This window comes from Amblyraja radiata, chromosome 18 (genome assembly GCF_010909765.2).
Source record: "Amblyraja radiata isolate CabotCenter1 chromosome 18, sAmbRad1.1.pri, whole genome shotgun sequence".
Taxonomy (NCBI): Eukaryota; Metazoa; Chordata; class Chondrichthyes; order Rajiformes; family Rajidae; genus Amblyraja; species Amblyraja radiata.
In genome coordinates this window covers 33,795,070-33,812,234 of record NC_045973.1, presented here as the reverse complement: position 1 = coordinate 33,812,234, position 17,165 = coordinate 33,795,070, and the positions used below count along the sequence as shown (strand labels likewise).

The 17,165-nt window shown below is 43.8% G+C and overlaps 1 protein-coding gene across 2 annotated transcripts in view; it reads right to left on the bottom strand.

Moving 5' to 3' along the window:
• The window catches only part of slc38a3 (solute carrier family 38 member 3), a 107,507-nt gene that overhangs the window by 37,241 nt on the left and 53,101 nt on the right, over positions 1 to 17,165 (bottom strand). For both annotated transcript variants that reach the window (XM_033037085.1, XM_033037086.1), the window contains 3 exons: positions 12,087 to 12,160; positions 10,214 to 10,306; positions 6,805 to 6,886 (listed from right to left, as the gene is read on the bottom strand). In XM_033037085.1, coding sequence (XP_032892976.1) covers positions 6,805 to 6,886; positions 10,214 to 10,306; positions 12,087 to 12,160 — 249 coding nt within the window. The remainder of the gene's footprint in view (positions 1 to 6,804; positions 6,887 to 10,213; positions 10,307 to 12,086; positions 12,161 to 17,165) is intronic.

Here is a 17,165-nt window from a genome sequence, read left to right as displayed (position 1 = left end):
TCCCACAGCCCAAAGACGTGCAAGTTAGTTAATTCATCAGGGAGATGTGTGTGTAAATACAACAAAGGACATAAAACTAAGCGGGTCAGACAGCATCTCTGGAGGACATGGATCAGGACCATTCTCAAGGCTGATTGCAGGGAGGGAGACAGAAAGCTGGAGGAGAGGAGGGGCCTGACATATAATCAGGTTGTAAAAGGTGAGAGGGGGGGGGGGGTTGATTGGCAAATGGTTGGACAAAATCAGAGATGAAAAGATATAAGGTGTGAGACAAAAGGATTGATGAGTTACAAACTGTGGAGCTCGAGGAAGGAACGTAGGGGGAAAATATTGTGTGTGTGCTTGTGTGTATGTAGTTGTCTAAGTTTATTTTTTAATATTATGTCTCGTTGAAACATAGGCAAGGATTAAGGATTATTTTAGTGTCAATAGTAATTTCCTCCATTAATGTTTTTATCACCGCAAAACGAGGCCAATTGCCCACTGTGCCCGGATTGGTTTTCTAAACAAGCAGTCAACTAATTACTTCTTCCCTGCTTATTTCTCGAAATACTGAAAAATGTTCAATGCTTCTTCCATTGTCCGTGTACCATAAGTACAGTGAAGTACATTTTTTGCATATAGATCTGTGCGCTTATTACCATACATAAAGACAATCCCCGATTAAGTACCCCATGCATGAACACAGCCCACTGAGTCCATATGCAATAATCGACAGACTGTCATTTCCTATCAAAATGCATCTATTTAAAAAAAATGAAAATTACAATTGAATGAATTCTCAGTCCATTTGTCAAATCTCTTTTAAGCAGTGCACTATTACAGAGTTGTTTAAAATATTTGTTATCTTCTCCACTTGGCTTTTCTTTCCAGCTGCAATGAAGCCAAACTGATCTCCATTCTGAAGGTGCTCTATACTGCCACAGGGTGAACAGATTTGAAACTTTCTCGCATTTAACTTTTATATATTATTGAACTGGCAGAAACGGCTGGCTGTTGCAAACTAATGTTGTAGTAAAAACATCCTGATAGCGTAACACTGTTGCATGTGGTATAAGTGAGCTTTTAATTAGATTTACTCCCTGTTCTTAAAATACCAATTTTACGCGTCATTCTCTATGATATTTCAAAAATTCTGTGAGTTTAACATTTAAAAAAATCATCTTATTTTCTTGTCATTTGTTGAGCTTCTACCTTAGGCTCTTGTGCACATTGGAATCTTGATTTTGCATACGCAAAATGTTTTTAAAAAACACGTTAAAAACTGATCGGTGATAGGTGGTCTGTGACTTCCATGTAATTGTTTGGTTTGCTTGATTAACTCATTGTTGCCTACAATCCATTGCAGATGCTGAAAGAGGAGAAGTTTAAGGCATATATTCCTAGTTCATTGTGGTCAGCATAACCCAAACTCCTGAATTTTTGCCCTCTGATATGGAAGATTTTCTCGCTGTCAAAAATCTTAAAAAATTTTGAATAGGCTAAAATCAGATTAAATGCAGCTAGTGCGTTCCTGACCTCCTCATCAGCTAGAGTGCAGTACTGGCCTTCCATCACCCTGCGGCACGGTGGGACAGCGGTAGAGTTGTTGCCTTACAGCGCCAGAGACCCAGGTTTGATCCTGACTTACGGAGTTTGCATGGGTGGTGTGACTGCGTGGGTTTTGTCCGGGTGCTCCGGTTTCCTCGCACATTCCAAAGACGCGCAGGTTTGTAGGTTAATTGGCTTCAGTAAATATTGTAAATTGTCCCTAGTATGCAGGATAGTGCTAGTATATGAGGATCGTTCATCGGCATGGATTCAGTGGGCCGAAGGGCCTGTTTCCATGCATCCATCATATACTTATTAAAACTCTGATCTTGTTAGTGTGTATATATGTATATGTGGTTGTCTTTACATCTTTGCAAACACACTATGCGGTAACGATTACATTTTTACATATTCCGGTAGACTTTATCCCGTCGAGGCCGGGATCACCTTATCTGAACATTTCATGCTTTATTTCTCGATTTAGTCTCGACTGATTACTGGAAAAGTCAAAAGACTTTGAAATTAAATTCATCAGCTTCAAATGATTACATCACAATGGCTCAGCTAGCAGTGCTGAGCCTCAGTGAGGAATTCATCCTATATTTGAAACGTTATTCGAGATTAAAACTTAAAAAATGCCAATTTACCAAGATTTTCTGAATCTGATTCACACGTTTTCCCTCGAGGCAGAGATCATTTTCACCGAACATTTTATGCTTTATTTCTCGACTTATTACTGATTAATTACCTTGAATTTCAAACCGGCCAGCTTCAAATGATGATGTCACAATGGCTCGAATAGCAGGAGGAGGGTGAATTGCTATTGCAACATGCAGGGAAGGTGCAATTGGAAAACATTTTTAAATCACTGCCGAGGAAGGCAAGGGGAGTGCTGAAATCTTACGTTCGGAAACGGCTTGAGTTGGAGGACCACGCCTCCCGTGGGGGCTACGGGGAGGGAACGTTGCGCGATCAGACCCAACGGGTCTGCACTTGGTCTAGTGTATCTCTAAAATTAAAACTAAATATACCCAATTGGAGATGTTTGGCTATCTTTAATTGGACTTTATCTTGTACTAAATGTTGTACCCTTTATCCTTTAGCTGTATACTGTGGACAGCTTAATGTAATCATGTATAGCCTTCTCTTTGACTGGATAGCACACGAACAAAAGTTTTTCATTGTCTCAGTACAGGTGACAATCTATACTATTACTAAAACTCTCATCTTGTCCTCTTCCAGTTTGTGTTATTTTAAAATTTCAGCAAAAACTGTACGTTATATCGCTAGGATTTTTGCCACCTTACTCACCGTTCTCCTCTGCTCCAAGCGCACCAAGGTGCTGGGGACGGGAGCAGCTGAGTGAGTACGGAGCCGGATCCTGGAGCCGGTGAGTGCGGTCGGAGCTGGGGCCGGGATCCGGTGAGCCCACACACCCGCCTCCTCCACACCCCCTCTCCCACACACTACCTCCCCCACACACACCTCTCCCCCATACAGCCCCCTCCCCCACACCCCCTCTCCCCCACACTACCTCCCCCACACACACCTCTCCCCCATACAGCCCCCTCCCCCATACAGCCCCCCCCTCCCCCATACAGCCCCCCCCTCCCCATACAGCCACCTCCCCCATACAGCCACCTCCCCCACTGCCCCCTCCCCCACACCCCCTCTCCCCCACACACCCCCTCTCCCCCACATGTCCCTCCCCTACACATCTCCCCTCCCCCCTCCCCCACAGCCCCCTCCCCCACATCCCCCTCCCCCACACCCCTGGCCCCACCTGAAGCTGTCCCCGTCCCTCAGCTACAGAACGCTTCCGCTGTTGGGGAACAGGTGAGTGGTGGAATACTGCATTGGGGAATGGGTTGCGTTGGGGGACCAGGCCAGTGACTGGGACCCAACGAGTCCCACTTAGTCTAGTAATAAACTAAAACTAAACATTATTTTGGTCTTTCTCCTGATTGATTTCCCCCATTTCTGGAAAGATCTTCTATATATTGTGCTGATACCATTCTTTAACCAAATGTTAGTTTAGTTCAGAGATGCAGTGCGGAAACGCCCTTCGGGTCTGTGCTGACGGGTGATCCACGTACACTAACACTATCCTACAGACCAAGGGCAATTTACAACTCTTACTCAACTCAATTAACCTCCAAACCTCTACGCCTTTGGAGTGTGGGAGGAAACCAGAGCACCTGGAGAAAACCCATGTAGTCACAGTGAGAAGGTACAAACTTCGTACAAGACAGCACCCGTATTCAGGATCGAACCCGAGTTTCTGGCGCTGTAAGGCTGCAACTTTACCGCTGCGCCACTGTGCATTCATTTTGAACAAAATGAACAAAAATTAAATAAAAATAATTTTGCTCTAATTGTGAGCTTCTAACCATACAGCGGTTCAGCTCCAACCGTTTAATAAATACTAGTGTGTATCCCTAAGGAAGTGGATTCAAATGGACAAAGTCTTGTTAGCATTATGACCTATAGCACAGACGCTGTGAGTAGCACTTCGCTCCCTTTCCCGACGCAATCTTTATTAAGAGTTACTCCTGGGTTCTATATTTGTTCCTCTGATATAATCAGACGGGCTGAAACTACCAATGGGGATCGGTAATTGTCCACCAATGGAGACCCTTGCTGTAACAGAAAGCTTCCAAGTACCTGAGCCAGTTCCAGCCAGAAGCATCTGCAAATAGACTGGTCTCTATATCCCTGCAGCTGTCCTCTTCCCCTCACTGTCAAGGCCCTGCTGCCAATTGCGCAACTTCTATGTACATCTGGTCAACTGACAAATGTTTAGGAGCGGCACTGTTTCTTCTTGCATTCACAAATGTATGAAGGGGAGCCCCGAGCCTCCCTCTGGGATTGATATTTAATTTTCCTAACCCTTGCAGGAACTCCAAGACACATCCACCGTCGGTAACTCTCCTTTAACTGTTAAAGTGCTGAAAGAACAAGGGATCTGCATTTGAAAAATTGCATAACCTCACCCATACTTGAGTTAATTTCCATTCTGGTGAATAAGCAAAAGTTCTACAAGGATAAACTGTGCATGACCCTCAACCTGCTAAACACGCACAAAATCAACACAGTCGCAAAGTGCATAACCCCACTCCTGGATAATCAACAGCAGCTCCCAGCTATTGCATTATTGCCTAACCCTCAATCCGCTGGACAAAAGCTATGCACAATCCTCACTCCGTGAAAATTTCACTCATTCAGAAGTCAAGTTTAATTTCCCTACCATTTTCTCTGAGAAGAATGTCTACATAGAATCATGGAGTCATGTTGTACAACGTGGAAACAGGCCCTTCTTTCCAACTTGCCCACACCGAACAACATGTACCTCTATTTTTCCTCAGCCCCATTCTCCTGCCTTCTCTACATAACCTTTGAAGCTCTTACAAAACAAAAACTATAAATTTCTGCTTTAAAAGTACTCATGACAGGCATCTGTGGCAATAAATTCCACAGGTTCACCACCCTACGCCTAAAGAAATTCCCCCTCATCTCCATTCTAAAGGGTTGTCCTTTTATTTTTAGGCTGTGCCCTCTGGTCCGAGACTCTCCCAATACTGGAAAAGTACTTTGTCAAGTTAGGAAAAGGGGAGGTACAACGAGATCTGGGTGTCCCTGTACATCAGTCACTGAAAGTAAGCATGAAGGTATAACAGGCAGTGAAGAAAGCTAATGGCATGTTGGCCTTCATGACAAGAGGAGTTGAATATAGGAGCAAAGAGGTCCTTCTGCAAGTTGTACAGGGCCCTGGTGAGACCACACCTGGAGTATTGTGTGCAGTTTTGGTCTCCAAATTTGAGGAAGGACATTCTTGCTATTGAGGGAGTGCAGCGCAGGTTCACGAGGTTAATTCTCGGGATGGCTGGACTGTCATACGTTAAAAGAATGGAGCGACTGGCCATGTATGCACTGGAATTTAGAAGGATGAGAGGGTATCATATTGAAACATATAAGATTATTAAGGGATTGGACATGCTAGATGTTCCCAATGTTGGGGGAGTGTAGAACCAGGGGTCACAGTTTAAGAATAAGGGATAACAATTACAGCACGGAAACAGGCCATCTCGGCCCTACAAGTCCGCGCCGAACAATTTTTTTCCCTTAGTCCCACCTGCCTGCACTCATACCATAACCCTCCATTCCCTTCTCATCCATATGCCTATCCAATTTATTCTTAAATGATACCAACGAACCTGCCGCCACCACTTCCACTGGAAGCTCATTCCACACCGCTACCACTCTCTGAGTGGATAAGCCATTTAGAAAGGAGATGAGGAAAACCTTTTTCACACAGAAAGTTGTGAATGTGGAATTTTCTGCCTCAGAAGGCACTGGAGGCCGATTCTCTGGATGCTTTCAAGAGAGAGTTAGATAGAGCTCTTAAAGATGGCGGAGTCAACGGATATGGGGAGAAGGCTGGTACTGGGTACTGATTGTGGATGATCAGCTATGATAACAGTGAATGGCGGTGCTGGCTCAAAGGGCCAAATGGCCTCCTCCAGCACCTATTGTGTGTTGTACTGGGTACTTTATTTTGCAAAGTATTGACGGTTTCGTTGTTGCTGAATGTAAGTGGTGGAATTCCCCACCCAGTAGCTTTGTTCATCAATGGGTTAGTGATCGCAAGGCCGGCAGTAGTTCAAGAATGTATCTCACCACTACCTATTCAAGATCATTAGGGATGGACAATATATACTGGCTCTACAACACCCATATCTCAAAAATAAACATACAAAAAAATAGTTGACAAATTTCTGCCTTTTCTTCCTATGAAAGTAAATTCACTGATCACCTACCCCGACCCATGCAATTTGTCCAAGTTTTATTAATTCCACCTAAATTAAATTGGGGACATTGGATATTACCGCATGGTAATTCTACCTCCAGTCTTCTATCTATGTATGTCCAAAATACAGTATGGTTAAGTCAGTTAAGCTGCTAATAAGATTCTAAAACTTCATCTATTGCCAGTGTTAGTGTAGTTTGCGACCAAAATGGTGAGAGTTTTGAAAATACCATCACATATCCCTTGGCGTAACCAACATTTAATGCCTTAACTTGAGCATTCAGGGGCCAGAAATGCTCGGAGAGCATGTCCATTATTGCTGGTGGTTGATTAGCTGGGTCCAATGGATGAATGGGTGACCACCAAGCCAAAGTAATATCAAGAGGAAAGGCTCTGTGCATTTCGATCCACCTCTTCCCCAATATCAAATATTGGACCCTCTCTGCTTTACAGGAGCTCCAACTCACCCAGATTTCTCCTCGACGTTGAGGAAGGCTTGTATCACCAGTGGGAATTCATACTTCACGATATAAAGGTAACTGGACATGGCTGAAAGGAGAAGAGGATCATTAAAGATTCAACCCCAACAATGGACAAATCTTCAATCTGGAAACTTCGAGTGGAGACTGGTTCCTCGGTCATTTCAAATACATTGTTCCATATCAAAACATTTCTGGGAACATTAGTCCCTGTATTACAACTGTCACAATAAGCCAGACAGACGTGTATACTTATTTGTTAAGTGCTTTAGAAAATCCTGAAATAGAACAGGAATAGTTGGAAATACTCGGCAGGCCAGGTAGCATCTGTGGAGGGAGAAATCAATGTTTCAGGTCATTGAGCATCATCAGAATTGATTATTTCCTACTGAGTATTCCCTATTCCAATATTTTGCTACTGTGACGCTCTGAGGTTGTGAAAGATATTTTATGAATGCAAATCTTTCTTTTTTTTTCTATTAATTTAGAAATATCCAACAGTATTATATATCATTGACACATCCTTTCTGTGGATGGTTACAACAAACAGTCTTGGATAATGAAGCACATTCAGCCCACAAGCGTCCTATTTGATTCCCTCACATTTCCACCAACCTCCCTACTCCCAGCTCACGATTCCTCCACTCACCTGCACACTAGGGACAATTTACAATGGCCAATCTGTGCATCGTTGAGGTGCAGGAGGAAAACAGAGGACTCTGGGGAAACCAACACAGAAGATGGTGAGGGGGGAAAAAAATGTAATAGGCACCTGCGGGGTAACTTTTTTACACAAAGGGTTGTGGGTATATGAAATGAGCTGCCGGAGGAGTTAGTTGAGGCAGGAACTATCATAAAATTTAAGAGACATTTGGACAGGTACGTGGGTAGGATAGGTTTAGAGGGGCAGGTGGGGCTAGAGTAAATGGGGCATGGTGGGCAAGATGGGCCTGTTTTCATATTGTATGACGCGATGATTCTAAGAACTTGCAAACTCCACACAGGCAGCACCAGAGGTCCAGATTGAACCACGGATGATGGAGCAGTTAGGTTCCAGCTCCACCAGCTCTGTCCCTGTGCCACCCACAAATCTGAGTCTAAAGATAACATTGGCATTCTTAAATACGTTCATTGTTAATGATGCATGGTTGGGAGAGTAAACAAAACAAAATTATAATGGATGTAGTTTAATTTAGTTTAGAGATACAGCGCGGAAACAGACCATTCGGCCCACCGAGTCCCTGCCAACCAGCGATCCCCGTACACCGGTACTATCCTGCACACTAGGGACAATATACTATTTTTACCAAAGCCAATTAACCTACAAACCTGTACGTCTGAAATGTAGGAGGAAACCGGAGCTTCCAGAGAAAGTCCACGTGGTCAGGATCGAACCTGGGTCACTGGCGTTGTAAGGCAGCAACTCTACCAGCATGCCACCTTGACTCCCCAATATGTGGTAGGGACATAGGTATTCAGTGATCAGACTGAGATTAATTATACTCATGTTTGAAAGCCACAGATGCAATGTGATGTTGGCTCACACCAATGAGGAAGCATTAAATGCGATGAATCACTAATGAGCAGATGTTTGTCAGCTTTAGGTACCTTGAAAGTAATGACTGGGCACGTAGTGGGTGCAGGCGTTATACTGCATCAGGAACAATGCAGTTATACCCTGGCAGGGATTATACAGACATTTTGCGCATCACAGGATGGAAGAACAGTTTTGCACAGGGGGAAGAAAGGTCCAAATCCCACACATTTAAAAAAAAAACAAGGTGATGTTTTTTTTCCTCTCTGGAATGCCTGATAGCTTAACAAAATCAAAGAAATACGTACGGAAATCAACAATTATAGAGCATTTTTTCATGGAAACCAGGATTTCATGCCAGGAAACGCTTCCTTACAAAGTTATAATAGTTATAAAGGAAGACATGGTGACTTGTGTTTTAAACTCCATATGAGGAAAATAAATGGTTCTATGAACTGAGAATATAGTCCCTTTAATTAAACAAAGTTATTTTTTTCTTGTGCCTGTGCTTAGTAGCCTGGGAAAAGTTTGCCTTAAATTGTGTTCTCAACAAAAGTCATTTTAATCTTGCTAATGGCCCTGTCTCACGGTGCGAGTCCACCCACGAGTGATCCCGAGTTTAAAACAAATCAAACTCGTGGTAATCACGTAGAATTAACGTAGCGGGAACGTGAGACAGGGATTTAATTTCAATGATGCCTTAATGGTACAAGGATAAATAGAACAAGAGCCCATATTAGGAGTAAGAAATAGGGCTTGGTGGCCTTTATGCTGAGTCTCATTCATAGCTGAACATCACATTCTTCCCAATTTCTATCACACTTAGGGTGGCACGGTGGCACAGGGGTAGAGCTCCTGCCTTACAGATTACAGGGTTCTGTCTGTACGGAGCTTGTGCATTCTCCCCATGACTACGTGCGTTTTCTCCGGATGCTCTGGTTTCCTCCCACACTCCAAAGACGCACAGGTTTGTAGGTTAATTGGCTTCTGTAAATGATAAATTGTCCCTAGTGTGTAGGTTAGTGTACAGGCCTGTTTCCATGCTGTATCTCTAAAGTAAACTAAAGTAAACTTGAATGGTCCCAACCCAAAACATCACCTGGCCATGGTCTCCAGAGATGCTGCCTGACCCGCTGAGTTACTCCAGCACTCTGTGAAAATTTGTGTAAACCAGCATCTGCAATTCCTTGTTTCTACTCTTGACATCCTCTGTTCTTGAAAATCTTTGTCTTGAGTAAACCCAGTAACTAGAGATCCATTAGTCGTCTGAAGTAGAGACTTTCATAGATTTCTGGTCTCAGTTCACTTTGGGGAAAAGTGGCATTTTGCACTGACGACATTAAAATGGTTTTCTTGCATTGTACCGTTTACCTAGGACTGGCTTTCTGTGCATTTTTTATAAACAAAATTGAATTTATTCAGTTATTTATAGAAGTACTTACACATTGTACTATAACAAAACACCTACCAATATAACATCAGACTGCCAAATATCTAACTAAATTTCAAATTACTATAGGATTCAGTCAGTCTATCGCAGTGCACAGCGGTCCATGAGCTCCCGCATAGTGCCAGTGGACACCGTGTGTTATTTTTCAAGGGACATCGGGCCTGGACGTAACCCTGGAAAAGGGGCAGGCAGTCGACTCGGGCAGAACCCTGTCTTTCTGTTTATAGGGATCCCCAGTGTACAATGGTACAATTGAAGTGAGCTAGTTTTAATGCTGTCATTGCAGAACTATATCCCTTCAGTATTCCCCACATCTCTTCAAGGACAGTGCCCGTGCCAGAACAAACACCATCAAAGGTAAATACTTCATTAAAAAAAACAACAGTTTTCATATCTTCAGTTTGACTTCTTACCTCCAATATTCTGCAGGGTGATTGCCATAGCAGCTGCTAATTTCCCAGGGGTTCCAAATGCCCTATAGCCGAGCTGTTCATAAGCGCGGATTCCTGGGAGTTGGGAAAAGGGAGATATCAGTCACTAGAGTTGAAGCCCAGATTTTTCACGTTTAATATTTGGATACCTTAAAAGCGTCCATTAACAACAGCTCCATCCAAGACCACAAGAAACAGCAGAGAATTGTAGACGCAGCCCAGACCATCACACAAACCAACCTCCCTTCCATTGACTCCATCTACACTTCACACTGCCTCAGCGAGGCCACCAGCATAATCAAGGACGTCTCATCCCGGTCACTTCCTCTTCTCCCTTCTCCCATCAGGTAAGAGATACAGTAGTGTGAAAACACGCACCACCAGATTCAGGGATAGTTTCTTCCCAGTTGTTATCAGGCAACTGAAATATCCTATCAGAGTGGTCCTGAGCTACTATCTACCATGCTGAAGACCCTCGGACTATCTTTAATCGGACTTTATCTTGCACTACACATTATCCTGTATCTGCACACTGCGGATGGCCCAATTGTAATCATGTATTGTCTTTCCGCTGACTGGTTAGCTCGCAATAAAAGCTTTTCAGTGTACCTCAGTACACGTGACAATACACTAAACTAAAGACCAATAAACACTAACAACAACCAGGACCAGCTCAGTGTCACCTTTAACGTAGCAGAGGCACACCAACATGCTTTACAGAAGTGCCAACAAACAGAAGTTTACTTTGCAGTGCATGATGTTATAGTAGGGCCATTGATGAATAGATTGGACAAAGCGCTGGGTTTCAAAGAGATTGTGAGAGATAACTTTTTTTCACAGGTTGGAAATGTCAAAGACTAGAGGGCATGGCTTTAAGGTGAAAGGGGCAACGTTTTTTTTAACACAGAGGTTGGTGGGTGCCTGGAACGCGCTGCCAGGGGTGGTGGTGGATGCATATAGGATAGTGGTGTTTAAGAGGCTTTTGGATAGACCGGGAATGAAGGGATTTGGATCACTTGCAGTCAGAGGAGATTAGGTTATCTTTGCACTGTTCAGCACATTCATTGTGGGTCAACGGACCTATTACTGTGCTGTACTCTTCGCAATGAGGGTGAAAATTGTTCTCGATCTGTCACGCCAATGCCGACAATAAGCACTTTAGTCCAGTACCTACATGGTGGACTGAAGAGCCTGTTTAATCCCGTACGAATCACAAAGATAGCCAAAATGGACACTAATAATGAATGTTTTTGCCAAGATGATCAGTCCATCATACCAAAAACAAGAATTGGCCATACAGCTCCTCAAACCCACTACAACTTTCAATAAGACTACCCATCTCATGTCTCCTTTTGTGTCATCTCACCGTCACCCTCAGTTCTAGAAATCTGCCAACCTCAGCCTTCAACAAGCAATAACTAAGGATCCAAAACCATCCAAGACAGAGAATGGCAAAAGTTGACAACACATAATGCAAATAAATGCCCCCTCCTCCCAGTCCTACCTATCTCCCTGACACCTTATCTTGACACTATACCCTCTAGCTTCTGAGCACCCTCCATCTCAGTTCCTCTCTCTCTCAGTGAGGGGAAGGCTTGATGGTCAGGTTGGTCTTCCATGTCCATCAATTTGGTTTGTCATTTTCCTTTGATCCTGGTGTCTTAACATTTTCAACATGACTGGAACATCAATCTCCAATGTACGTGTTTGATTTTAGCATATCTAGAGCAGAAAATTTCAGCATGACCATGCCCAAAGCATTAAAGTAATGAATTTGTTCAGTGAATTCCCTCTAAGCACAGATGGTTCAAGGCAAAGCACAGAAAGGACAATGTACTGAAACCACTTCACTTACCAACCACTCCAGAGGCTTTCAGAAGCAAGTGAATGGAATAGGTGGAAAGGAGGGCCACAGCTGACAATAGAAAGCTGAAACAAAAGAAGATAAAGGCAGATGATTAGCTTCAACAACAAATCATCAATTTAACCGATCAGTTGAAAGTTTAAGCAATTGTGTTAAATTACTAACTCCTGGCTTCATTAGGAGTTTTTGAGACTTAACATTTCAAATAACAATTGACGGAATCACACTGCAGCATGAAATTTGCCTAGAATAGAAGGTGATTTTGGAAACATGTCCCTTTTGAGGATATCCTTCAGAAATCATAATAGGTGCCCAATTAAGTTGCATTTTCAAGTTTCATTTTCTGATTTTCCGCTGAACACCTTCGCTCAGTCCGCCTGGACCAACCTGATCTCCCAGTTGCCAAACACTTTAATTCCCCTTCCCATTCCCACACTGACCTTTCTGTCCTAGGCCTCCTCCATCGTCAGTGAGGCTAATCGCAAATCGGAGGAACAGCATCTCATATTTTACTTGGGCAGCTTACAACCCAGTGGTATGATATTGATTTCTCCAACCCCTGGACTCCCTTTCTCCCCATCCCTCCCCCACCCAAGTCACACCAGGTTCCCATTCTCACCTAGCAAACAGCTAACAATGGCCTGTTCCTTTATCATCGTTACTTTTTTGCATATTTTTCATTGATTTGTTCTATCACTGTCTGTATCTCTCGTTTCGCATTCTCCTGACTAGTCTGAAGAAGGGTCTCAACCCAAAATATCACCCATTACTTCTCTCCAGAGATGCTGCCTGTCCCGCTGAGTTACTCCAGCATTTTGTGTCTATCTTCCATTTCCGGATGTTCCATCTTCCAATATTTTTGGAATTGTATCCCTCACACTGAATTATAAGTTTCTGTAAGGGTATCATTGAGGATGATGAAGCTCAGTAGACTCAAATTCCAATGTGCACTCTGCTTTGCTGCAGTTAGTTGGCGACATGACCGACCATCTGCAACACTATTCATCAATGCTGTACAGCACTGAGTCAATGTTCTGTCCTTTGTTTATTGGCCCCCTCACACCCAAGTGGGCAACCAAGTCACTTTCGTCAGAATGCCTGTCAAGGTTGTTGTCTGAGCAGAGTATTGGGTCTGGCCATTTGAAAGTGTAAGAACATGCCATTAATTAATTACTTCTTTCAATTTCCCATTTTCTCACACAATCTAGCAGGACCCACCTCACGTAAAACACCATTCATGCAGTCATCATGTATTTCGGTAGTAGGAATAAAGGCGTTGCCTATTTTCTAAATGGGGAGAGGATGCGCAAATGGAGTTGGGAATGCTGGTGCAGGTTCCAAAAAGTTAATTTGCAAGTTGAATCGGCAGTAAGGAAGGCAAATGCAATATTAGCATTTGTTTTGAGAGGGCTAGATTATAAAAAAACATGGATGTAATGCTAAGGCTTTCAGGCCCTGTTCAGACCTCATCTCGAGTATTGTGAGCAGTTTTGGGCCCCATATCTGAGGAAGGATGTGCTGGTGTAGGGGGAGGGTCCAGAAGAGGTTTACGAGAATGATCCCGGGGATGAGTTGGTTAACATACGATGAGATAGACACAAAAAGCTGGAGTAACTCAGCGGGACAGGCAGCATCTCTGGAGAGAAGGAATGGGTGACGTTGATCAACATATGATGAGCGTTTGATGGCACTGGGCATTGGGTCTGTACTCGCTGGAGTTTAGAAGAATAAGGAGGGGCTTCATTGAAACTTACCGAATAGTGAAAGGCCTGTATAGAATGTGAACCTGGAGGTCATAACCTCAGAATAAAAGGTTGTATCTTTAGAAAGGAAATAAGAAGGAATTTCTTTAGTCAGAGGGTGGTGAAGCTGTGGAATTCATTGCCACAAACGGCTGTGGAAGCCAAGTCATTAAGTATATTTAAGGCAGAGATTGACTGATACTTGATTAGTAAAGGTGTCAAGAGTCATAGCGAGAGGGCAGGAGAATGGTGTTGAGAGGGAAAGACAGTTGAGCCATGATTGAATGTTGGAGTAGACTTGATAGGAGAAGAATTAGGCCATTCAGTCTGTGAAATGAACATGAACTTATTCAGCTCAGTTGATTGGTAATAACAGCCTGGAAGTTTCCTTTGAATCACCACATGTCTGTCTTTCCTGTATTACTGAGTTTAGCTTAGTTTAGTTTATTACCGAGGTACAGTGAAAACTATTGTTTGTGTGCTATCCAGTAAAAGAAAAGACTACCTACATGACTACAATCAAGCTGACAGTGCACAGATAACAGATAAAGTGTGCACCATTTAGTACAAGAAAAAGTCAGAGAAAGTTCTACTAAACATAATTCAAAGGTATCCAATGAGGTAGATGGGGAGTCAGGACTGCACTCTAGCTGATGAGAGGACAGTTCAATTGGCTGATGACAGCCGGGAAGAAACTGTCGCTGAATCTAGAGGTATGCATTTACAAATTTCTCTACCTCTTGCCTGATAGGAGAGGGGAGAAGAGGGAGTGACTGGGGTGAGGCTGGTCCTTGATATGCCGAGGCAGCGTGAAGTGTAGATGGAGCCAGTGGAAGGGAAGTTGGTTTGCGTGATGGTCTGAGCTGCTTCACAACTCCTTTGAGCTGTTCCCATGCCAGGCTGTGATGGACCCTGACATGGTTTCTAAGGCGCATCTGTAGAAGTTGGTGAGGAACCTCCTAAGCCTTCTAAGGAAGCAGAAGCATCACATCAAAGTCAGGTTGTTCCCTTGTTAAGCAAATGAAATTAACTTTCAACCTCAGTGAAATAATTTCACCTCCTCCGCCTGCTCGAGGCGCGAAGAGCACAGCTGTGAGATCGGGAAGCAGAGCGGATTCTGTTTCGGAGATAACATCTGTGAATTGCCCCTTAATCGCAGGAATTCCCCAGCATGAGTAATGTTTCCGCGTGGTCTGTAACCAGCTGTTTGTGCTGTGATGACACTGGAATGCTCTCTGAATTGGAACCACTTGCCCCATGTGTTTTGAAGCATGCGGAATACTGCTGTCATAAGATCCACGGATAACTCCGGACCAGCGAAAAAAAAAGGCCGGACAGATTAGTGGATAAAACTGGACAGATTGACGTATACTTTGGCTAGACCCCATTTGGAGTATTTCATACAGTTCTGGTTCGCCCCATTACAGGAAGGTCATGGAGGCTGTGGAGTCAATTGAGCTCTGATCTATCCAAAAGCGTGTCTACTGATCACCATTCCACTTTGGTCTCTCTCCCACCACCAATGGTCAGTTGTTTCTTCTTTGTACATCTTCGTACCTCTAGTTTCCCTCTCCCCCCGAATCTCAGCCCGAAGAAGGGTCTCGACCCGAAATGTCGCCTGTTCCTTTTCTCTAGAGATGCTGCCTGACCCGCTGAGTTACCCCAGCATTTTACGTGTATCTTGGGTGGACACCAGCATTTGCAGTTCCTTCCTACACATTTAGTCTGCTGTACTCGTGGGTTCATACTGCCCTAGTGACACAGGAACCCTCTCTAATTATCTCAGACAGGGTGGGAGATTGATAGGTGTGGGGGTGTAGGTGTGAAATCCATCAGGAGAAAGTCATTTGTCCTATTACGCTTCTATTGGCTCTATGAAAAAGTGACCAAATTAGCTGCACCCCCCTGTATTCTAATCCAAGCCCTAACATATCTTCACCTGAAAACATTCATCCAATCCGCTCTTGAATGTTGTACCAAATCCAATTCCAGAAAAACAAATTTTATTTCCTTAATTTTAATTCCTTTCATTATCCACTTCCTGTTTCACTGAATCTTTGGTCAATAAATTAAGACGTGTGGGTGTAAGGCTGGAGTGGTTCTCTCAATGTCAGCAAGACAAAGGAGATTGTGTGTCACTTCAGGAAGCGAAGCGCTACACACACCCCTGTACGTTCTCCCTGTGACCATGTGGGTTTTCTCCGGGTACTCCGATTTCCTCCCACATTCCAAAGACATGCAGGTAATTGGCTTCTGTAAATTGCCGCCAGTGTGTAGCATGTGAAAGTGGCATAACATAGAACTAGTGTGTGGGGGATCGATGGTCGGCTCGGTGAGCCACAGGGCCTGTTTCCACGATGCATCTCTAAACTAAACTAAACATCCTGCTTTCACGGGGATAACATGCATACTCCGCACAGTCAGTACCAGAGATCAGGATCGAACCCAGGTTACTGTGGTGCCAGCCTGATTGTCAACAAGGTTCTATTGATAAAAGGTCCCTTCTCACAGTAAAACAAAGCAGCAGTGTAGGAACATAATTCATAATAATTTCAGACATCAGCACATTCCAGTCGCGGTTTTTCTTTAGTGATCTGGGTGAAATATTAATTCTGATCATCTTTTGTCTATGTCGGACAAGGGAACGGGATGCTTTCAGATTCATAGCCCTGCTTCTAGATAACTTGATAGAGGTCTTTAAAATGATGAGAGGGATAGACAGAGTTGATGTGGACAAGCTTTTCCCTTTGAGAATAGGGAAGATTCAAACAAGAGGACATGACTTCAGAATTAAGGGACAGAAGTTTAAGGGTAACATGAGGGGGAACTTCTTTACTCAGAGAGTGGTAGTGAGCTTCCAGTGGATGTGGTGGAGGCAGGTTCGTTGGTATCATTTAAAAATAAATTGGATAGGTATATGGATGAGAAGGGAATGGAGGGTTATGGTATGAGTGCAGGCAGATGGGACTAAGGGAAAATAATTGTTCGGCACGGACTTGTAGGGCCGAGATGGCCTGTTTCCGTGCTGTAATTGTTATACGGTTATAGATAAGGTAAGAGGTACAACTCGAGCACAGCTGAGTCATCGGTGCCGGCTCTGATTTGCTCTGTACATTTTCATACGTTAGTTTCCCTCGCCCATGACTCTCAGTCTGAAGAACGGTCTCGACCCGAAACATCACCTTTTCTCCAGAGATGCTGCCTGACCCGCTGAGTTACTCCAGCATTTTATGTCTATCTTCCATACACAGCTAGCTCCCACAGAAAGAGGTGGGGAGGGGTTCAACGAAGGGAGACAGGCATAGGCCCATGCACAGCGACTGGGACG